Source organism: Cicer arietinum, chromosome 2 (assembly GCF_000331145.2).
Source record: "Cicer arietinum cultivar CDC Frontier isolate Library 1 chromosome 2, Cicar.CDCFrontier_v2.0, whole genome shotgun sequence".
NCBI classification, from domain to species: domain Eukaryota; kingdom Viridiplantae; phylum Streptophyta; class Magnoliopsida; order Fabales; family Fabaceae; genus Cicer; species Cicer arietinum.
The window spans coordinates 37,527,735-37,553,502 of NC_021161.2; the positions used below are offsets into that span (position 1 = coordinate 37,527,735).

Sequence of the window (25,768 nt, forward strand, 5' to 3'; positions counted from 1 at the left end):
TGCTTCTATACAAGGTGGAATAGATTCTATGCTCGTGACACTGAAACCAAAACTTTTCCCTGTTTATAGATAGGAGAATGGTTATGTTTTCATTCATGATGACTGGGGCAACTGTTCTACCAAATCACACTACCAATCTCTCCACGAATCAAATTACTTTGTTTTGGATACATCGAGATATATGTCGCTGACATAAGATTATTAAATTACACCACTTGGCGCCAAAAATCAAATAATTTAGATAGACATGTGCTAAGAATTTTATGGACCAGAACCAGTAAGCATCTTCTGTCCACCAAATTAAATCATATCATATATCACCAAAAATAAAATAACATTAGTTTTAGAAGCCTAACCTGATGGTAAAAGTCGAATAACATTACTTGCACCCACTTTCATCAATCAATTATTACATAAGAGTTTGCCAATAATTTACCTATTGATGCTAACTTCTATAATTAATAACATTTCCTGTCATGTAAAACTCCAAGTTAAAGGGAAATGTGCAAAAGGCTTGAAAGCAACCAAGAATCAATATATCACCGGCTTTTCATTAATGGTGATGCATATTAAACGCAAACTTATTCCGTGGTTCAAAAGCTGTAAAATAAATTGATCAATTTTCCCTCTGATTAGATTATTTAAGAAATTAAAATTTGAAACTATCAAATGGAGAAAATGCATTTAATCTTTAAAGCTAAAAAAAGTTTAAAACTTTAAGTAATTAACATAATTTAGACATGCTCAATTTAATAAGAGGGGAAGGAAAGGGACGAATTCAATTATATATTTTTAGTTAAAAGGAGAGTAAGAGAGAAATCTATAATGGATCACAAAGGACCATTGTGATATATTGGAAGAGAGTCAAGTCAAAATTGAGAAATTTGGCTTTCCTCTATTTCCCTGTTTTTCCTCCAAAATATATTGAACTGAACAAAACAGATTTCAAATAATCTCTCGTCTCCTCTCCATCTTCTACCAACAAAACATTGTTAAAATACCAAAAATAATAATAAATATTGTTGAAATATGCATTTTAATCAACAAATTTTTATTTCTTGATTCCTTAATCAATGTCAACGGGCATCGGTTCTAACTTTAGAACTTTTTGCTGGTTTGCAGAATCCTATACTTTAATTAAGAGTATTGAATACTTCGAATAATGCAAGTTAGACAGTTCATAACATGACCCACAAATTAGGTGTAATAAAAATGACTAGCATATACCAAACCTATCGTTCAAGATTTGATTTTATTAACACAAGGAAAATACTTGTACAAAATAAGGAGAATGAAGCAGTAGAACAAAGTCACAATCAACGTTTACATCAGCTAAAATCACAGCCACTGTTGTGCCACTATACAATTCATCCCACAAATACAAGCACATCACACAAATGAATGAGATTCCAAACCACCGTGATTGGAACACTAATGCACAATCAGCATTGCGTCGAAATAAATAAATAACAATTCAGCAGTAACTCATCTTGGTGGGAAAAGATGTTGCCATTTGGAACATATGGAAGATGCTCCACAACATACATTCCCGCGACATCTAGCCTTAATAGAAACATCTGACACAGGCAAGAATGGTTTACAATGACGAAGGTCTCCATTAATTGCGCATAATGACAATCAGTATTTGGTGACAACTTTTTTGATAACACGAAATTCCAAGATATTTGGGAATAGCAGTTATATATGAAATTCTTGTTTTACATTGTTAATTAGACATCAAGAGTATTATTCCCCTTTCCTTACAACCAGTAAATGTCCCTCATAGTTTTACATAGCCAACCAACCTCAATATTTTTAAAAAAATAGACAACTCAACTCATTGGGATCTCAACAAAATTTGTTCCTGAAACCTTCTTCAGAAAATAGTAACACTCAAAAATCAGGTCATTGGTTTTAATAATGACCAACAAGATAAAAACACAGCCAATGTTTCATTTATTCATTATAAATTGGGTGGGAGGTTGGAATCTTGAGGAGAGGAAGACTCAAGAAAAAGGCTACAAAAACAATAACTATTTACAAATTCTTGCTACCTGTTCATGTTCACCATCCATCTTCGAAAGAAATAAGTGCCAAAAGAAAACAGCATATGATACCTCATACACGGCTTCGAGGCTTTTGGGTCCCAGTTCGTGGAATAGCTAATAAAGCTAAGAGCCCACTCATAAGGGCTGCAACAGCTGCCACGGCAAAGGCTGGAGAATTTCCTCCACCAAAAATCTGATCCCACGGTCCACTTCCCAAGGACACCACAATCTGTTTAAAACATGATATATATGTAACTCATTAACTCTGAAAACAGAAATCATGTTCACTACTACACTGTTTTTTCGAAGTTTTCCTTTATAAACACAAACCATCGTGAACTTGGAACTACATATAGTACCTTAGAACGATAAACAACGTGAACTGATTTGACATATAAACACAACATTGTTTGGAGAATTATAAAACAGGAACTATGTTTATTTTAAAACACTCTTTGTTAGTTGTGCGCAAGCAAAAACTTCATCCAATTTTGATTAGATTTCATTTGATGTTCTACTTTTTTAATTGAATTAGAACTTTTCCATTGTTGGTATACTATTTTTAGTGTACCTTCTCTGGAGAAGACTAGGCGAAGTTGGGGCGCATTTGACAAATATCCTTCCATCTTTTTTTATATTCACTTAGAGACCCACCCATCTCTGAACAGAGCAAGATGTTGTGAACATGAATCTCTAGTCTCTATTGGTTTTTGGTTTCAACATTTAACATTTTCTTCTATATACTGCCTTTTATTCTTTTAATTTCACATTTTAATTTGAGTCACCATTTAACGTTTTATTCTTCCAGTTTCACCATGTAGCCTATGTTTGATTTAAGAGAGAAAGGTAGGTAGAGGAAAGAAAGTTAGAAGAGAAACAGGGAAGAAAATGAGATGATTATTTGGTTTGGTATGTATGAGATAACAAAAGGAAAAAGAGAGAGAAAAGAAAGAAGCATATTAATAAAATGACAAATATATCCTTAGTTCAAATATAATATAATAAGAAAAAAAGTAAAAATTATTTCAGGGTACTAATGTCTTCTCAGTTAATTTTTTTCATGTTTTCTGTCCATTTCTTCTCAATTTGGGAGGATTTGTTTTTGTGATGGAACCTGTTGAAGTTGTAATGAGATTTTAGAGAAAAGGAGGAGAAAAAATAATAAAAGTTTGAATATTATTGATAATAATTTTATGCTAACTTGATTACAAAATACTCAATAGAATCTCTATTTATAGAGAAATATAGACACAATCCTAAATCAAGAACAAATCAAAATATTAATGAGAGATATTCTAATATATCTCTATAATTATAAATTGATCTTATAAATAACTCAAGATACTCTAATATAATATAAAAGATATTATAAGATATTTTATAATATTCTAACATTCCCCCTCAAGCTTTAAGCTTTAGCTTGTTACAAGAAAAACAATGTATTGCTCCGCAAAAGAATAAAAGTGGATGGAAAGGCAACTCAGAGATGCAGGTGAAGTTAGAGAGAATTGCTAAAAATAAAGCCTAGCCAGATAGCTGGAGTAATCATCGGCATAAGAGAACTTCATTGCAAGCAATTGAACAAAGCAAGGTATGATCTTCTAAAAAGCTGCATTTGGAAGCTTCAAACCAATAATATCGGAGACTCAAAATATTTAAACTTGAATATGCTTCAAGGAGAGAAATGCGTGTTTTAGGGAGAGAAAGGCAAGGCTAGTATATCAGGGACAAAGATGGGGCCAGTACATCTGGGACAAATTGACAAAATAAAGTGAGTCATAAAAATAAAAGATACCGTCAGAATACCCATCAACGGAAGAAGTCATCACTAATATGATTCATATGTGGGAAAAAGGACACCACCGGAATGATCGTCGATAGGAATAGAAGTCACTGTTATAATCTATCAATAAGAACTAAATTGCATGACAAACACCAAAGAAGAAATAGTGTCACTCTAACGAAACAAAGCCATGATTGATCAACAGAGTGAGAAAATGCGTCCAAAACAGGAGAGATAACGGTTGTTTGAACAAGAACGCATATTTCCGTTGATCAAAATTGGAAAGTAAAGGCAGATTTGGAACCGCCGAAGAGAGAATAATCGTGTCTCAAGAAAGTAAAACGGAAGCCCAAAATGTTAACCACACCCAACAGAAGCAAAGAAATTTTCACCCCCAATACCTACTTGGTACCCTGCATCAGCTTTACTCTTGTCCTTGTTTTGTGCCAAATACAAGAACCCAAATGCACCAACTATAGCCCTAAGTTTCCCGTTTCTGATGATATTCCATGGCAAGTAGATCGGAATCTAGCAGGAAAAATCTCTGTCGGCACAACAAATGTAGTAAGTAGCATTTGGCCCAAAATTTGCAAAGAAGAGGGTCAATAAGTACAATGCGACAAATCCTATACGGTGATTCTTATGAGTCCAATGTTCATAGGGACTGACAAGAGCAAACATGAAGACAGTCATAAAAAAGAATCCCATCAATTGAATTGCAAGTCTTCCTATTCTGTCAATGAGTGCCACTGTACACCAGTAGCCTGGAATAGTATTGCATAGAGCAATTAGCGTTTGAGCTCTTGCGATTCTGTTAACCTCCTCAAGTGCATTCATTGTTTGTGCAGGAGGTATCCAACCAATTGCGCTGAAAATATCCTTCGAAATAGATTTTGGCTATAAAATGCAATATCAAGCAAGAACCAAGTCCTTTTTGTACCAAGTAAATGTAGTCCATGGCGACTAAGGAATTCCTTTGAGAATAAACCATATGATTTTTCCTGCTCATCGCAGGAGGTATCCAACCAATTGCGCTGAAAATATCCTTCGAAATAGATTTTGGCTATAAAATGCAATATCAAGCAAGAACCAAGTACTTGTTGTACGCTGCAGCCTTCGTCGTGTTCTTAGCAACTACAGCGGTGTAATAAGCAGTTTCGGGCATCTTCATCCGCCAATAGTAACTAAATGCAGGTGGGAGTGCTCCTACCATCACAATTTTCCTCCAAATGTAATCTGCTTGTGGAACAGTTGAACCAACTAGATTGACCGAGTAAGGTGGAGAATCAAACCTGGCTTTGAATGCAGCTGAAACTATGATTGCAAATACACCACCTCCCAAGATTTCAAAAACCTGCATGGCAAAGACAGCAGCTATGAAGGCACCTCAAGTCTTCTTATTAGAATACTCTGACTTATGGTAGCCGAAAGCGGGTAGTCTCCACCAATACCAAAACCAAGCCAGAAACGGAAGAAGCCATAGATCTGGTCCTTGAAACCACGTGAAAGCATTTCATCGCCTCATCCAAAACTAACATTTTAATGCAATCTGGCCGAAGAGACTGTCTTCGCAGCATGTCAAACACATGTCCAGAGTGCCCACAACAGTGTGGACACCACCTTGGAGAATACGTTGATCCTCATGAACGCTAGTTCCACCATCACAAGCATGAACCTTAAAACCAAGATAATCACCAAGAGCATCCATAACCTTCTCAATCTGTTGTACCAACTCCCATGTTGGTGCCAAAACCAAAGTCGGGCATTGAACCAATCCATAACCAAGCTGTTGTAAGAGAAACTATGATTATATTCCCAAACTGTTGGGAATTCGGCAGCGGAATAGAGGCGGGATCATTCAACGAGGATCGAAATAGGCTATGATACCATGTCGAAGTTGTGGGATTTTAGAGAAAAGGAGGAGAGAAAATAATAAGGGTTTAAATGTTATTGATAATAGTTTTACGCTAACTTGATTACAAAAGACTCAATACTAATCTATATTTGAAACATAGATTCAATCCTAAATCAAGAACAAATCATAATAATAATGAGAGATATTCTAAGATATCTCTATCATTATAAATTGATCCTATAAAATAACTCAAGATACTCTAATATAATATAAAAGATATTATAAGTTATTTTCTAATATTCTAATACAAGCTTTCCTTTCCACCTTTTCTTCTCATGCTGAATCACCGTTTCACAGAAAGGTTGTGCTTCACTACTTTGCTTTGTTTTGTCAATGGTATTATATTATGCATATAAGCCATTTATAGGGTTTTTTAGTATTATTTTTCATTCTAGGTAAACTTTTAAGAGTCTACAAGTCGATTCTACGGAAGCTTTCTAAAATTTACATCGATTTTTGAGTTTGACAACCTTACTCAAACCTATTCACAAACAGCAGATACCACTAATTCCACATCATCTTTACCTATTAATTCATATTGAGAGCTGACCACATCACCTCTGATGCCCAACATCATCGTTAGGTCAAAGAAGGGGTAAGTCCACTCTCTTGCACTCTTAGATCAATTGCACGATCGCCCTCTAAAAGAAACAATTGGGACAATAATGAATTACTCAAAGGACAATTTCTTTATTTCCACCTTGAGAACATGGTATTTTTTCCAAGGACAATAATGAAACAACAACTCCCTTGCAAACAAAATCCAGAAGGAAAAAGTGTGAAAAGAAAGCAGAGTTGGAAGGTCCTGTGACCTGATTAACAGCAACCATCTCAGGTCATTGCAAGATGATAAGAATGAAGTGGAAAATGTGCATGTTCCCCATTAGTAAAGGGCGGCTTTTCTAATTATGGATGTACTTTGTTGCACATCCACCTATGGATTTTGGTCCTGCATGTGGATTTGTTTGATTTCAATTAATTTTGGGACATTATAAAACACCCCATGTAATATTAGTAAAAGGAAATTTTGGTATGTTTTCATGTGTTGCAAGCCAGTCCACACCATACAGACACTCTAGTTGGCAACTATATGTTGAGATTCTTGCATCTATTATTTCCAGCAACTCTTCCTTTTATAACCTTTATTCTCTGTTACCGCATAAAGTGCCTATCATCTTCTATCTATTAATATTTCTTCTGTTATCAAATACAAATGGCCAGTTTTTTATTGTGTTGCAATGAACTTTTGAAAGGCAACAATTAGGTCATCAAATCAAACAAATGCAGCACACGAAACTCTACTTATACCACATGTGAGAATAGTTCTTGGGTAAACTATGTGTAGCCTAGCTTAATGTACAGCAGTAACTAACTCCCAAAGTTAGTTATACTTAATATAGGTTAAGACCGGTGAATACAGGTTAAGGTCAGTTGTAAAAAGCCAATAACAGAAACAGCTATATTCAGTTAATTGAAACTCCATTTAAAATACAATTTTTTTTCCCCTCTGAAATTCTCTCTCTCAATACCACGACTGGAAGAATTCTGAACTGATGATTTATTCAACAAATTCCATGAGACCTACAAGTCCTGAATGCACTGTAAGGGATCACAGTTTACAACATCTTACTGCCTCTTGCCAGCAGAGACAGATCCAGGAATTTTTACCGGCGGGGGCAAACTTACATATTATAAATATTCATGTAAAAAATCAATGTATAAATAAAATTGTAAAAATATTATCAAAAAATAAATAAATAAAAATTGGGGATTATAAAAACTATACAATTATATATCAAAAATTGAAGATATCTTAACATCTACAAATCACAATTTCTCTCTACGTGGTTTCATATTTTGAAATTGTTATTAGTAAAATTGAAATAATGATAGAGAGGGAAAAAGTAAAATTTGTCATCCAATTTGACGTCTCTAACACTTAGCGATTGAATTATTGACAAATTTAGTCTTTCTTCATCTCTAGAATTTTGTCTCTATTTCAAACTATTTATAGTAGTAAATTTTTTAATACTAAAAAGTAAGTCTCTAAATATATGACCAAAAAATCATTCAACAATTCCTATGACACTTGATTCTTCTCAAAACTCATTGTAAGAAACTCATTTCAACCGTTGTAGTTGCCACACACAATAAAAGGTAACTACCGAAATATATTTTTCATTGAATCTATACAATATGATTTTTAAAAACAAAAATTAGGGAAGGGGAAAATTATTACTACTGCCTCTTGTAGACGTACAATATATTTTTGTTTTCACAAACATTTTAGAAAAATCACTTATTATTTAGTGGGGTTAACCCTTAATTTTTATGAGAACAAAAATATAATTATTCAATGATTAATGCAAACAATTGAAAGCTAATGGGGGAAGCTGCCCCCAATTATATGTACATGAATCCGTCCCTTGCCAGTCATGCCATCAATAGGCATGCATTTCAACCTAAATGATTTATGTAAGTTATACCGTTTTATCATGTGATATGAAGCTGAGTGTATTTGCATAATTGCATCAACATATTTTTAAGTATAGAAGTTGACCAAGTTCATATGGAAATCTAAATAAGATTGTACTTTCCCTGGGTTTATAAAACAACAAAGAGTAGTTCAACTCTTAAAACTCTAATCATATATAAATAAAAGAAATTCAAAAGAATAAATACCTGTGGAACCACTATTGCCAGATTCAGGACACCCATTGATAACCCTGTAAGTATGAAGAACCCAAATAATTAGTCTTGTAGCCTTATCTTTAAGAAGGAATAAATAAGGCCATGAATAGAAACCCACCTTGGCCAAGTCCCAATGGTTCGATATGCGTTGAAATCAAGGCATATGGAACACTGTAAGTTATCTACAATAAAAAAGTAACAAAAATCAAAGTTAATAAAATAGATTAATAATAGACTATATGATGTCAACTCATTTCCATTTCAGGCATATCATGTAATATTCAAATAGAAATGTATCACAACTCACAAGAATTGTACCCAAAAAACAAAATTAAAGGAGACAGGTATGCTGAACCCATGCCCTTGTGGGGTATGAGTCAACTCCTTACAAACCTTTGTTGGCCAATTACAAGTTAATGAACATAACTCACGTGTATTAGCCACTATGATTGCAAAAAAGAATTGAATAGAATTTGAGATTCTATTTTAATGGACTAAGAGACATAAAAGCTGCCTTTTATATGGACAGGAAATGAACAATCTGCATTTAGCGTAGAACAGCGCAACTTACTGCCAGTGGAAAGCCAAGAATGGTAAAGATTGCTATCGCTGCGACCACAATGCCTGTTGGTGGTGGTAGACCTTTACCTACATAGCCAATGCTATTTGCCACATAGGTTAACACTAACATTGCAAGAAAGCAAATAGTCATCAAGATATTTGAGATTCCCCACACAAAACCAGCCCCCCGCTTCCTGCATAGCCTTTCCATAAGCAATGATGTTACTCCAAGAACAACTGAATTAAGCAACAAACCAAGTGCTCCCATTCTAACTCCAGTATCATAAATAAGGCCTCCATTTGGATCACCACCATAAATTTCTCGACCCATCCAATCAGTATCAAAGAGAATAAACGGGAACCACCCAATCCATGTCAGAGCAGTTACAGACAGTACAATCCATATAGGGAATGAAAAATATTTAAATGTCCCAAACAATTCCCACATGAAAGCTTCTTCCGCACTACCTGTCCCTTCTCCGGCATGCACTGCCCCACTTGAACTTAGAGGCACTTCATGAGCAGACACAAGGCTGAGATATGTTGTGACCGCAATGAAAGCAACGTCGAGAAAGAAAGCAGACTTGAGATTTGCACAACTAATAGAGCATGCAGGGGTAAGTGTGAAAGTAAAAATCTTGTACCAACCACTGTATGCCCCAGTTGCATAGCCAAGAATGTTACCAATGGCCATAAACAGGGAGAAGTAAGCATTTGCAACACGTGTCCTCCGAGCATCATTGCCTGAAATTTAAAGAAGAAAAAGATAAAGAAAAGAAAGAGAGGCATCGCTGTCTTATTTTTCTTTTGTTCAAATTGATCGCATTCATTTACATAATACGTATGTCAAACATAAAAACATCACATTTAATGTGCTTTTATTTTCGAGGGGATGAGGGAGTTGACACAAAGCACATGTAATCCACTCAGATCCGGAGAAAATGAGCATTTTATATGTGTAAAGCACAGGATAGGCATATTTATTCTGGCATTTAGGTGCTTTTGCAAAGCAATTTAGGTAAGATGTGATGAAAACAAATGATAATTACTATATACTTTTAAATTTAATTGAGAACTGTTCAACAGTTAATATTAAGCAGAAGATCATCTGGACAGAAGACCTCTGGTACCAATCCATGCAGAACTAATTAATTTTCAATTAAGCAGGTTAAATACCCACTTTTCAAAAGGGAATATCAATCCAGTATATTTGGTATAAAAAGTTCCAGTGGATCAGTTTAGTCCCATCCTATTTTTTAGCAGACAGCAATAAAAACAATAAACAGGGCAGATTTGAGAGTGGCCAATTCACTCACAAGCCTTAATGCCTTAATTATTCCAGCCATCCCTACAACTCTCACACATGTTTTCCCCCAACTCACTACTGCCAACTAGGCATTTAGTTACAAAAGAGCTCTCCAGTCTTCTGCCTTTCAACAAACTACCTTGATATTCCTTGCAACAGAACCGTGTGTTGAACAGAGAGGCTTTAAAACTTGTCACTTAGCAAGTCTAAGAACACATATTTCCCAACTACTCCTGTAAAATCCTAAGTCATCTAACCAGTTAGGACATTTCAAATAATCTGAACACCTAAAAAATCCTATACTGGATGTGATTGGCTGCAGAGCAATGCATTAACAAAGTATAACTTTCAAACTTAGATTTCCAAGAGATGTTTCAAACCTAAGAACAGTATAAACTTAGAATGGGATAATATGCAGAGGAAAAACGTGAAGAGAAATGAATTTCCAAAGCCTCGTCAGAAGCAAGAGTTGCTAGGCTACCATCCCACTCACTCTGCTATAAAGTATAAAGCATACATACTTAATTTACAATTGAAGTATTGAACAAAACAAAACAAAAAATATTCATAAACTTAACAGGACCTAAACCCTTCTCTCCTTTTGACCTACAAACAAATGTTACAAATAACCAAGTTACCACAATCTTTCTCTCACATCATGACTTAAAAAAATCTATAAATCTTATAAATCCTCTATGGAAATTTCAACTCCTATTGAACAAAGATAAACTCTTCATAATGGATGAGAGGGAAACAAGCTTTAATGAATTCTTTCATCTTCCTAGTTCATAGTTGTTAGAATATTAAAAAATATCTTATAATATCTTTTATATTATATTAGAGTATCTTGAATTATTTCTTATGATCAATTTATAATCATAGAGATATCTTAGAATATCTCTCTTTATTATTATGATTTATTCCTGATTTAGGATTAAGTCTATGTTTCTCTATAAATAGAGATTAGTACTGAATCTTTTGTAATCAAGTAAGCATTAAGCTATTATCACTAATATTCAAACCCTTATTATTTTCTCTTCTCCTTTTCTCTAAAATCCCACAACTTCAACATGGTATCAGAGTCTATTTCGATCCTCCTTGAACAATTTTGCCGTTGTTCCGCTGTCGAGTTCCCAACAGTTAGGGAATATAATCATAGTTTCTCTTTTCTAGCATGATCATTCCTTTTTGTGACTGCTGTCACTTTCGCCCACAATCGTCGCTGCTGCCCCGTCTGCTACTGTCGCTGTCACTGCCACTGTTTCCAGCGGCTTTTCCGGCAAACGACCATTCCATCAGCTTCGCCTCTTCCAGATCGGCCCACACCTCAAATCGCACAACAGAAAGCCACCGAACGCGCCTCACTGTCCATTGCACGTCAGATCCACGCGCCGCCTCTCTTCACTGTCCATTTGACGACACGTCTGACAGCCATTTTAAACGCGGCCTTTTTTGTTGAACTCACTTCGGCCTCACGGTTTCAGATCTGCCCTTACTTTCCAATTTTGATCAACGGAAATATGTGTTATTGTTCAAACAACTGTTATCTCTCCTGTTTTGGACGCATTTTCTCACTCCGTTGATTGATCATGGTTTCGTTTCATTAGAGTCGTGCTGCTTCTTCTTTGGTGTTTGTCATGCAATTTAGTTCTTACTAATAGATTATAATAGTGGCTTCTATTCCCACCGACGATCATTTCGGTGGTGTTCATTTTCCCACAAATGAATCATATTAGTGATGACTTCTTTTTCCATTGATGGTCGTTCTGACAATGTCTTTTATTTTCATGACTCACACTTTAGCATGGCAATTTGTCCCAGATGCACTGGCTCCATCTTTGTCCTAGATGTATTAGCTTTGTCTTTCTCTCTTTGAAGCACGCCTCTCCAATATTATTGGTTTGAAGCTTCCAAATGCAGTTTTGGACCTTGCTTTGTTCAATTGCTTGTCATGAATTTCTCTCAAGCTGATGATATCGGCTATCTGGCTAGGCTACATTTATAGCAATTCTCTCCGACTTCACTTGCATCCCTGAGTTGCTTTTCCATCATTTTTATTATTTTGCAGAGCAAAACATTATTTTCTTGTAACAAGCTATAACTTAGTAAATTTTAGCTTGAGGGGGAGTGTTAGAATATTAGAAAATATCTTATAATATCTTTTATATTATATTAGAGTATCTTGAATTATTTCTTATGATCAATTTATAATCATAGAGATATCTTAGAATATCTCTCTTTATTATTATGATTTGTTCCTGATTTAAGATTAAGTCTATGTTTAGAGATTAGTACTGAATCTTTTGTAATCAAGTAAGCATTAAGCTATTATCAATAATATTCAAACCCTTATTATTTTCTCTTCTCCTTTTCTCTAAAATCCCACAACTTCAACAATAGTATACCTTCCATATCTGCTCCAAAATATTCATCTCATAAAAAGGAGAAAGAAAAAAAAAATTATATTTAGAGTTGCATGACCTCCCAAAATAGAAAATTAAGCCTTCCAAGTTATCCAGTTCTTCTAAATAGAAAACTAAACCATCCAAAACAGAACCGTGGTTTCAATTTCAAATGCTTAGAAATTGGCACTAATCTCTATATATATAATCTTATGCAGAACTTTCTTTGTTGTATTTTAATTTTACACACAAGATTATTAAGTGAATAAATATAGCTCTCAATAAATTCCACTTTCTGTTTTTATTTGACTGTAGACGAAATGACAAGCATCATCTGTGAACTCACATGCAAAGCGGAGATCTCGGGTTCAATCCTGGATCTCCACGAAAAATGATTGACCTAATAATATTGACATTGCCATTTAAGCTAGGTCTTTACGTACAATTAGACTTTCTTTATCTGTTAAAATAATAGTTGGTGAATAAAATGTTCGAAAAAATGAAAATTAATCTTAAAAGATAATCTAAGATAAGAAACTCTAAAAAAACTAAGGCTTCCTTTACTTTGTATAAAACATTTTGTGTTTTCATTTTCTAAAATGTGTGTTTATTTTAAGCTTAATTAGAGACTCTTAAAGAGAATCATTGACATATAAAGAAGATGAAATGTTAGTTAATGAAAATGCATTTCGGAAAATATTAAAAATAGTTTATTGACATTTTCAAATGTAGATCTTAATAAATTCCACTTTCTTTATCTATTAAAAGAATAAATGGCTAAAATGTGTTGGAAAAAATGAAAATTAATCTTAAAAGATAATCTAAGACAAAATACTACAAGAAAAACTAAGATACTCAAGCATAACATCAAGATATCATTAGATATTTTTATACTCTAATAAAATCCAAGGCCACAACTAAAAGTAAAAAGTGACGTGGAATCCAACACCATGAGTTTCAAAACAAGCACTCAACAAATCTTGCTAGAATAGCGCATATATATGAATGAAAAAATGCATTGACCGCAAATGTTAGCCGTATCCCGTGACACGTGGCATTATTTACTATTATTTTTGTTAATCATTGCATACCACGTCTTGTATAATCTACCTACCACACAACAATTTCCAAATCTACACCAACTTTCCAAATCTAACACCAAATACATTATTTACTAAATCCATCTCACGGAATAAAATTTAGTAAACTCAATTCATTAATCAATAATTTTCCATTCATATAAGTAAACCAACCGAAACTAACGATGAAATGCATTAAATTCGAAAGTCATCATTAAAGTCAACTAATCAACCAGCACGATACGAAATATCACGCGGTTTTTCGATCTCTTTTGAACTATACACAAAAACTGCAACCATGTCAAATCGAATCACCAACTTTACCAATAATAATAATAATATATATAAAAAAAATAAATAAATCAAAATCAAGCAAAATGCATGAACAGTGAAAACTCGAATTAAGGATCAAATCAAGAATCTGAGTAAGAAGAAGATCTTACAAGTGAGATCAGCGAGTAAAGCTCTACAAGGACCTTGAGTAACATTATTAGCAACATCAAGAATCCAAAACCCTATGACAAAAACAATTATAGCAAACGGACGATAACTCCCTGTAATATCATCACCAAGTAAACCACCAATATCAGCGGCGTAACCGATTATAACAACGGCGACGACAATCGAAGCAGCGCCGACTAATATAAACGGTCTCCGTCGACCGAATCGGCTTTGGCAACGGTCACTTAAAAGACCGACTAAAGGCTGAACAAACAGGCCGGAAACTGGGCCGCAAAGCCAGATAATACTGGCCCATTGATGAGGGATTCCTAATTGCTGAACGTAGGGTGTTAATAGTGAAAGCTGTAAAGCCCAACCGAATTGAATACCGCTTGCTACGGATGCTACACGGAGTAACTGTTTCAACGGAACTCGAGAACGAACCGGGGGTCGAACCGGTGGTGGTCTAGATGATGACGTGGAGGGTTTGTTTTTGGACCGGTGAGGATTTGGTTCGGGGTTCGGCATCGGTGGTGTTGCGTTTGGAAGTTTTAATTACGATGCCGATCCCCTGCGAATTGAAAAGTGTTTTGTGAGGTGTAAGAGAAGAGAGGGGGGGTTTGGTTTTGTGTAAAGTGGAAGCAAAGGTGGTAGTGATGGTGATGTTTTGTGTGAGGAAGGAAATGAAGTTGATGGACTTGTGAGCTTTTGTTGCCAAAATTGACCTCGTCCAAGGATATATTTACGAAATTGTCCTTTAATTATTGCTAACAAAAATATTAATAGTATAGTAAATAAATTACACTAATTTTACCACGTTTTTCAGCATGAAGAAAAACTCCTTTTTGTGCATTAAAAAAACCTACTTTAGATTTTGTTAAAAATATATTCAAATATGATTTTGTTGATTAATGTTTCTTAATATTTATTTTAGATTTTATTGTACATTTTTATTAATTTTGTTATTTATTTTTTATAAATAATATATTTTAATCATTGTCTCAATCACAATCAAAATTATAATAATATTTAATTATTTAAATCTATTTTAACAATTATTAATATAATAAATTTATATTTAAATAAAATTACATTATTTGAATCATTTGTGAATTTTTTAAAATAAAATATATTTATTAAAGTTATTTATATTTTTATTTCGTCTTTATTAAAATTGTACATTTAACTTTACAACTGATTTAAAATTAAACATCAATACACCATAACAATAATTATTTAATTATTTAAAAGAATAAAAATTATAAATATTCATTATTTATATAATAAAATATTAAAATAAATATTTAATAAAAAATTAAAATTATATTTAAGTAATAAAATATTAAAATAAATATTTAATACAAAATAAAATATATATTTATATTACACAGTTTATTTTTTGGAGCAACTCGAATACAAGTTGGATTGTGGCTTATAGGTAAAACGACAACAAGATGATAAGAATGGGTTTGTTTTAAAAATTCCAGTGTCGCTTTTATTATTTATAGGTTAATAGTGACAGGTAAACAGATAGAGTATTGTCGCATATAACGTTATGATGAAAATATAAAATTAAAAAGGTGATGATGATTTGGCCATGGTCGGCTAACTTTTTATGCTCTTTCAGGGTTAATTAAGTAATTACGATTTGTTTGAAAATCTGTTTATTCAATTATTTTCATTACAAGATTTTTATAAGCCGTATTGTGTACTTCATTGGATACTGTCCTTATTATATAGTTATATAAGTTATAACTAATACTGTGATACTTTTCTGTTTTATAGTTTAGTGGTATTATTCAGTAGAGTTGTAAAATGTAGGGGTTCGAGCTGAAAAGCCTTCTATAAATATGGATTCAAAATTAGAAGTTACTTAAATTTTTTACATTTATTTGGAGTGGATTTCTATGGTATAATTTAAAATTAATATGTTTTATTATTATTAAATTAAATCACTAATAATTTAATGGTATGTTATTTATAAGTAAGTTTGATTATAATTTAACACTACTAATTTTTTGAATTTTTATATTTTTGTTTTATTTTAAAAAAAAAATATTTATTTATTAAATTATATACAAAAGTAACTAAGTTTCTATTTTATGTCGTTTTTCACCGTTTTTCTTCACCGCTTTTTATCGTCTCTCTCCTCCATTTTTATTTTGTCTATATTTGTTATTAGTTAATCAAGAATCAAGGATGAATTTGGAAACGACGGCGCGTCAATGATGGTGCATGGTTGACAACACCAAGACAAGAGCGACGCAAACACGAGCGAATTGAGAGTGAGACAAAGGAGGGATCTTCTCACGGTGGTAGAAGAACGATGGAGAGTTCTTCTTACGACAGTAGAAGGACGGTGGAGGAGAACGATTTCCTTCAATGGTGGAGCGGTTTCGCGAGAGAAGAGAAGGAGTTCTGAACTTTTGGATTCACAATGATTTTAATTTTAAATAAATAAAAAAATATAGAAAAACAATTTATTAAATTTATAGAGATTAAATTGAAAAAATAAATTTACCGGTAGACATAATTTAGTCAACTTAATATATAATATATAGATATCAACTTAATATATAATATATAGATATCAACGTAGAAAAAAGTAACACGTTTACAAGTTAAAAAACTTAAGAGTTCTAATACACTCTTCTTTTTTAAGAATATCATAGAAATTGTCTTATTTGGGTTGACTGATTGAAATGTTGTCTATACAGTTAAATTTTAAAACACTTTCATCCTTTAAACATAACCATTTTCATGAAATTTATATTTCAATACACATTCATTGATGATTTCTACGTTGTTTTTGTTTCGACACAAAGTTAATGTGACTTTAAATTCCTTTTCATTGTACTTTTTGTTTTGTTTTTCTAAAAAAAAAAACTATGTACTTTTTTTTCGAATCTATCAATTCAGACATGCATAAAAGGTGTTCGGATTGGCATCTCAGATAGTGTGTATTAGTCTATTTTGCTCATGACTATGATATTATTTTAATTATCGAGGATCCTCTAGCTGAATCAAAACTGAACATTGTCAAACTAGTTGTAGAGGCACTTGATTTTGTTAAAACTTTACCAATGATAAGAAATTTATCACTCGAGATTATTTGTTAAATTTTGGGTTCGTCATGAAGCAACTAAGTTAAGATTTGCAATAGTTATTACAAAGTTTGATTATGGTTCTATTCGAATAAAATAATTTCTTTTATTATGAAATAGTTTGTGTGTATGAAGAATACAAGAAGCAATTGAAACACAAAGACACAAGATCCAAAATCTGTGAGTGTCCAGTTGGGTTGTGAGGTTATATCTAGTGCATCAATGTATGAAATTGTAGTGTTGTGTGTGGAAAATATATTCATGACATGACAAAAAAATTCAAAAAGTCAATTTGTTGTTGGTCGTTTAAATGCAGAAGATAATGAACTCGTCTCTTTAGATGATGTTGCTTCAACTTTTTTTATAAAACATTTAGAGAATATGCATCCCTTATTGCTAATATAGAAACAAGTAACATGAGACATATTTTGTATCTTAGATTTTCATAATATCTTTTGAAAAAAGATTTATTTTTCGAAAAATGTTTCCTATGATTTGAAGATTTCACTTAAAAATCAAATTTTGAGACTTGTTCTTCAAAATGATATTTTCATTTTCTAAAGAAATAAATTTTTTTACAATGTAATTAATTATGATAATATTGCACTACTTAAGTAACTTCATGAGATTACTTCAAAGCTTTCTATTTAGTTGGAGGAGAGTGGAGATAGCCTAAAACTCATTTTGCTCCCCCTCCATTTTGGAGAAATTTAGAGGGGATGGGAGAGAACCAACACAATATAAAACCCATTAAAAATTCACCCTCCCATGAACCAAATATAAAATCATTAAAAATTTCTCTCCTCCCCATTATTGAACCAAACATATCTCCACTTCTCCTATATCCCTTCATTTCTCCTCCATTAAAATTCATCTATTGATTTTCTAAGTTTCAAACAATTCTTCTTTTACCACCTCATAATATTGTATTATTTTTAGATTCCTCGTGAAGTTCCGCAAATGCATCTTGCATTTGTTCATAAGTAGGTAACAGATAAAGTTCAGTATTATTAATTTCATCTCTATAATTTTTAGCCATGAGACATAGATTTATGACATCGTTGTTATTAGATCTTTTACTTGAGGTTTTAACATTAGAATAAATTTGATCAGATTTTTTATTTTTAGATCTTTCATCATTCCTTAAATTTGACGATGAACCAACCATAGATTTGTTTCTCTTTTCCTTCTTTTGCTCTCTTACATCATGTGCACTTTGACATTTTAGCTCTTGCTCATGACTTCGTGTTCCTATAACTTTTCAAACAAGGTGGTTAAGGTCATAGTTGTCATGTCTTTTGACTTAGGAACGGTAATCACATTAGATTTCAATTCCCGATTTATGCAACTAAGAAATTTGTTGATTAGATATTCATTCGAAAATATTTTTTTGATGCATTAAGCTTGTTGATGATTCATGTAAATATCTTTTTCAATTTATCAATGATTTTACCGTTCTTCATGCAAAAGAATTTGTACATATTTGTTAACCTATTTGTTCTAAAAAAAATTATTCACTTTGTCTTCATGTGTAATTTGTAAAATGTTCAATATTTTATGGTCAGTTTTACAATTGAAAACCTTTTGAAATTCATGTTGTCCTACAGTGGACACTAGAATGTTATTTTAACTTTTCAATCATAGTAATCTTTTTTTTTTATCTAAATTCATTTATTTTATTATTGGTTTATGAATATCAATACCATTTTGGACAATTTTTGGAATATATGGAACATTTTCGAAGACCTCCCATACATCAAAATAAGGGGTGGCAAACTCATTCATTTATCCTCATTCATCCAATCCATCAATAAATAATCCATCAAATTCACTAAACACATAATAAAAATATTAATACATTGAGTCCAATGCATCCATTTAAAACTATGGATGAATCTGGTCCATCCATTTTTTTAAATCCAATGGATCATATACTTATTTTAATACAATCCAATGAACTATATTTATTTATTTATTTATTTATTTTAAAAATAGCTATTTTATTAGTTTAAAATAGTTTTTTCTAAAATTTATTGTATTTATTATTTCTCAAAAACTAATTTTATTATATTATTTTAAATATAAACTGTTTGAAATAAATCTAATTTGTTTCATTTTTTGGTAGAAAACACAATTTTGAAGCACTAATTTTTAATAAACAAATTTACTAAATGGATTGGATGGACTTTTATTGTGTATACCCTCACTTGGGTCCTTGAAAATTGTTGAGACAAACTCTATATTTAAAGTTTTGATGAAAATAAACAAAGGTTAATTAAGAAAGTTAATTTTGATTCTAAAATGTTATGTTAATTTAACATGTGTTTTTGAGTGGATTTAATTAAGAACAGAATCAAGCAAATCAAGAAAAGACAACAACAAGATCATTCTGTATCATAACAGAGAATGATCTTCAGCTTCAACAATTGTCCATCACAGCATATTGGTCAAACCTTTTCTATCTCTTTGACAAAGAGTCTGCCCTGGAAATTATTCATATCTAATCAGTACATGGCAAGGAACAAGTAGGAATCATCCAGACTCAAAAAGGTTATTTGATCTCAAAGATCAAAGGATTCAAAGACAGACAAAAGTCATGACAGTCTGCAAACTCCAAAAAATCAAATGTCAAGAAAGTTCGATCAATCTGGGCATATGACAAGACAATTACAAAGGAAATTCAGAACGTTTAAGACGGGAACTCCAGAATGATTATTGAAGCTCAAGAAAGTTCAAACTGACAAACCAAGAACGTTAATCATTCTCCGTTTTCTGCACAAAGACAGCAACTCTGTTTCTTCTCCAAGTTGATCTGTATTTCATCTCCAATATTCTCAAGCTACACTCAAGACTCAAGACAGATAGTGTACCATCCAAGATCAAAAAACGTCAAGAGTATTTTCTAAAAAGGACAGAATTGCTTTAAATGCTAAACCATTAAAGTCAAAAAGTTATTTCAAAGAAGGATTATTTTTATTCTAAAAATAATGTTTCAGTCAAATAAGCAGAGTCTCTCCAACAGCTCTTGTACTTTCATTTTGTGCCTCTACAGCCTATAAATAGAAGGCCAACATCCCGATTCAAGGCAAGAAATTTAAGTGTGCTTCGAAATCCATAATCAATCATATACATACTTGAAATTCTGCAAAAACAGAGGCAATCATACTCACTGATTTCTGCGAAACAGTTGCTGGTTTTTACTTATCAAATAGTTTGTGCAATTGTCATTAGATCCTTTGTAAAGAATCAATTCTCAAACAAGAGTTGAGAAATTTCAGATTCTGTCAAAACAATCAAATTGTAAAAACTCAAACTATAAGAGTTTCTTTATAGTTTGTTTTAAGATTACTTCCTATCAAGGTTAGATAGGTGCTGGTATTGCTTTCTGGATAGAAAGCATTAGAAGTTGAAATAGATCAAGGTTGATCTAAGACTAGGTGTTGTAAGTTCAAGAAAGCTCTTTTACACTTAGTGGAAAATCTCACAGTGTGAGGGCTGGACGTAACCCACGTTGGGTGAACCAGGATAAAATCCTTGTGTGGTATTCTCTATTATATCTCTCTTTTTATCATTCTGAATTAATTAAAACATAAACTGATTTTCTGTTTTTCAACTAATCAAGGAACGTTCTCCGTTTTACTACCAAACCAAGAACGTTCTCCGTTTTCTGTTTTCATAACCAAGATCAATCTTGAGTTATTTTCTTAAGATTTCACAGGAATTTTTAAAAGGTACATTTACAATTCAAACCCCCATTTCTTGTAAATCGACATTGTTACTTCAAAAATGTCATGTGCTGTCAAGCTAGTTTTTGGATTAAAACTAAAATTATTGAAAACTTTTCGAATGTTACTTTCCTTAGTCAGTTATGTCTAAAACATTAATTCTTTCTTAATTTGCCAAGTAAACTGTCATTTCAGTCCATAAAAGAAAATATAATTTTAAATATAAATATTTCACCTTCTACAATATTCATAAGATAGTCAAAACACCTAAGACAACTACTAAATTCCAATATTTTTAATAATAATACAACATGTAATAAAAGCAAATCAGCAATAAAGCTAGGTTTAGAGGTAGATAGCAAATTTACTCATATAAGTTTGTTAAATCTAGCATAACAACACACCATATATATACATTGGTACTTCAAAGTGTGTGTAAATCTTATGTGTAATATATGATAAATAATAGGTTACACATAAACTTGAAGATTAAAAACAAAAGGGATTTTATGGAAAAGTGTAAGCAAAAATAAGGGATATGTAGCACAAAAATCTTTTGAATTAGATTCAAAAACTCAAATTTCAAGTAGAAATAGAAAATGCAAGGAATTGAGGTGTGGAAGAGGGTGAGAAGAAAAAATAAGGTAAATACTTAGATTCAAAACTTCAATTTTGTCAAGGACTGAAACGAGAGTTTACTTACAAATGGACTTAGATTCCTATTGCTTCTTCAATTATATCATCTCTCCTAGAGACATTCTATATAGGGATATAGAATCAGCTTCATACTCGATATGACATCTACATAAAATTATATTTATCTTGATAGAAGTAATCCCTATACATCAGTTAGAAATACCTCTGAAAATCTTGTACTATAGATAACTCGATTGGTTTCAAACTTTTTTCCTTCCATGAAAAAGAGTAGCAAAAACTTCTAGGGTATACTTTTCGAATTCGTTTTCATATGACTATTTATTGATTGATTAAGAGGTTCATAGAAAATAAAGGTTTTTCTATACCAATATAGTGTCAATTGGTTAGTTGAAACCCAATTTATGCCAAGAATAATAATATCAAGGGAAATAAGTGGGATAACAACTAGATTTGCTAGTGATTGCCTATTTTCTATGATGATTGGACACTTTAGACATACACTATAAGAGATTTGAGTTTTTCTTGTGGGTGTAAAGACTACTAATTGATAAGGTGATTTAGACACAAGTAGTTTCAAATAATTGACACACGAAGAAGAAATGAAAGAATAGCTTGCGTTCGAGTCAAACAAAACGGTAAAGAAATTGTTGGACACAAAAAACAAAACTTAGATCATGTCTCAAGATTGAGAGGTTTCAGCTCCATTTCCAACAAATGCTCTTCATGCCACTTGTGATTTTCCAATGGCCTCTATTTTCTCTTCCAATCCATGGTCCTACACCTCTACCACCACTACACCCTACAAACTCAATTATCTCTTATGATGCATATCCTTGATGACATCCCTAACCACATTTATAGCAAACTCTTTTTTTTCCTTCTTGGACAATCTTTATACAAATGTTACTCCTACCTTCTACAAATCATTATCATACCTTAGCCAAACTTGGAACTTCTTGCATATCCCCTTGTTGTTTGGCTAAAGTTGATAAAACTCAAAGTATTTTAGCACAAACTCAAACTACTTCAAATACTCTCCCAGAGACATGTTACCTTGCCATAGAATGATAAACTCCATGTCGTTCTCCTTTAGAATAAACTGAAGAAAATACTTTTCTAAAAAATAATCCTTAAACAACTCCCAAGTAATAATCCTATCATCGTCTTCTAATAGACTGACTTTTAATCTACACCAAACTTATGCATTTTCAATGAGCATGAAGGCAACCTAACTCATTTTTATCCTCTTGACAATGAGTGCACACATAGATGTTTTCCAACTCTTGTTGCTAGTTCTCAACTCCTTCCAAATATTAGTCACCTTTGAATTAGGGAGACTTTTGCTTCAATAATGCATTAAGCCAAATGTCCTCTCTTCTATTTCGATCTCAAAATTATGTTGGGTAAAATGAAACATATCTCACCTATCCTCTCATGTTCATGAGTCATTCCTCTTGATGCAACTTATACATGTCTACTTCAAGTGTTAGGAGCATCAATTTTCTTGAAAGAATCACAAAGATTATTCTAAGAGAATATATTATGTTTAAAACAAAGGTACAACAGAAGAACAACAACAACAAACAAGAGGGATAAGAATCTCATGACATAAATATGACAATGAAATAGTAAAGTATATTATTAGCAACACAATGAAAACATATCAACCATCCCCCAAGTTCATCTCAGAGATCAAAACATAACTAATTCATGAATGCATGTTAACACAGACACATGTCAATATCTTATTTGAAACCAAAATTTCCATGTAACGTTTAGACAAGTGTCGTCTAACTTTTCTTGAAAACTAGAAATTGTAAGTGGACCAGAGTCCAACCAATCAAAATAACCTACCTCGTAGTGATATGATATTCATCCATGTATACTATATATGATTATTTATATGATATTCACCACAACAATGAAATGCATATTCATATCATTTAAATTCACTCAAAAAATTATATGCATAAATTCAAGGAAAACCTTTGAACTTTTTTTCTTTTATTTTGTATTGGACTTCAAGAATATTTTGGTTTATTATTATGTTTTTTTTTAATTAGTTAAGGTGTAATGCATATCCACATTGTTTACGTTTTAAATAGTAGAGTACTCTACAAATCGGTAGTAGACGTGGAATACTAATTAGCAAGTATAAAAACAAAAAGCAAAATCCAAGAACTTTGAATTTAATAATCATTTAAGTATTATACCAGCATCATTCCAAAATCCCGTACCATGTGATTCATGGGGTTTCGCTTTATTCATACAGTCAATAATCATATGATGAAAAAAGTCAATAATCAACAACAACAACAACATTAATAATAATAATAATAATAATAATAATAATAATAATAATAATAATAATAATAATAACCACTAACTTGTAATTCACGTTTAAGATTTATTTAATGTGTTAAGACACATATTAAAGTTATTAAAAGTAAAAAAAAAATTACTAAAAAATACAATATTTAAATTTTTGAAAGATTAAAAATATAAATTTTAAAATAAATTTTTTATATTAAATCATTAATATACATCCTTCATACACACGTTAACCCTGGAAGAAAATAAAGAGATCGCATATAGAGGTGAGAATATGTCAGACCAGACCAGATTTTGAAAATCATGAGTCTGGCATACGATTAATTTTTTAGGCCTAATCATGGCCTACAACCTATTATAGGCTTTTTTTTTTTTTTTTTTTTTTTTTTTCTGATCTGACCTGACTTTTTTAAAAGTCTGTCATGACCTGAAAGCCTATTTAAAAGTCTTATTCACATAAAAATATTTAAATGTTATATTTTACATTTTTTTAAATAGGCTAAACTATACTTTTATATAAAAGATAAACTAATAAAATTATAATCAAATATAATAAATAATAACTAACAAGTCTGCATTGCAACAACCTTCTAAGAAAACAAAAAAACAAAATGAATCCACAATTAGTCCCTATACACATATCAAGCTATATGCTCTATCCATATCAATTTACATAATGCTCTCCACATACCAATATCAATGTATATATCTATATATATTAAACAAAAAATGATTATAAAAAAATCTGAAACCTAAAAAATGATTTTTGGTTTCAAAGAATAGCTTTTTTCCTAAAACAAACACACTTATTATTACCTCTCAAACAAATATGGAACGACTACTGAGTGATTGGCTAATTGAACAACTACCGAATATGGAACCACTACCGAATATGGAATTGCTACCGAATATGGAACGACTACTGAGTAATAGCATGATTGGTAAACTTAACAATAGGAAATAATATTATTAATAAATAATAATAAAAAATAATATTAATAAATAATAAAATATATAGGTCGATGTGTCAGACCTAATAGACTTTTTTATAAGTCTGAGTCTGACCTATTTAAATAAATATGCTTTAAAAATAGTATGAGTCTAACCTTTTTATTAAATAGGTCATGTCAAGTCAGGTCAAGCTATGCCATAAGTAGGTCAAACTATAAACCCCTAACAGACGACCTAGTCTATTACCATCCCTAATCACATACTTCAATTTCCTCGTGTGTAAAGTGTGTGGGTGAGAGGGACACGAAATGGGCGCCATCACACACTTTAAAGTTACTTGAGTATATATGACAATGGACAAATGATTTTAGGCAATTAGAAACACGTGACAAACATAACATAAAACAATTTTTTCACACTAGATAAGAGATATGTTTCAAGTATAATTTTCAAATATTAATAAATATTAAGCAAGAAATTTAAGAGAGATATTTCAAGAGGAGAAATATATCTAGTTCATTGGAGAAATTAGGTAAAGTTTTATAAAAGATAATTGAGTTATAATTATGGTCAATAAAAAATGATGTATTTGGTCTATGATACATCAACTTTTGTTGACCAAAATTATAACTAAAAAATAATTGAAAGTTAATTTCTATAAAAAAAATATGGTTGAGAAGCTAATCTCTTATTCGCAAATATGAGGTTTTATGAAGTGTTGTAGAACATCAATCCAAGAATAAGAAAAGAGCGTGGAAGAACGATCACTTGTAG

At 31.8% G+C, this 25,768-nt stretch overlaps 1 protein-coding gene and 1 pseudogene across 3 annotated transcripts; both read right to left on the minus strand.

The window, feature by feature from the left end:
• Nucleotides 1-1,233: 1,233 nt before the first annotated feature.
• Nucleotides 1,234-14,887, minus strand: LOC101496824 (sucrose transport protein SUC4). Of its 3 annotated transcripts, XM_004490444.4 has the most exons (6): nucleotides 14,229-14,887; nucleotides 9,009-9,742; nucleotides 8,556-8,619; nucleotides 8,429-8,472; nucleotides 2,118-2,277; nucleotides 1,234-1,577 (listed from the first exon to the last, which is right to left on the minus strand). In XM_004490444.4, exons 1-5 carry the CDS (start codon nucleotides 14,752-14,754, stop codon nucleotides 2,119-2,121), a joined length of 1,527 nt encoding a protein of 508 aa, XP_004490501.1. In that variant the 5' UTR covers nucleotides 14,755-14,887; the 3' UTR covers nucleotides 1,234-1,577; nucleotide 2,118. The 3 variants fall into 3 exon arrangements, with proteins under 3 accessions (XP_004490501.1, XP_004490500.1, XP_027187669.1); XM_004490443.4 differs by having other exon boundaries at nucleotides 1,234-2,277; XM_027331868.2 differs by lacking the exons at nucleotides 1,234-1,577; nucleotides 2,118-2,277 and adding an exon at nucleotides 3,115-3,162.
• On the minus strand, nucleotides 3,974-5,348 carry LOC113785458 (probable inorganic phosphate transporter 1-7; annotated as a pseudogene).
• Nucleotides 14,888-25,768: the final 10,881 nt, after the last annotated feature.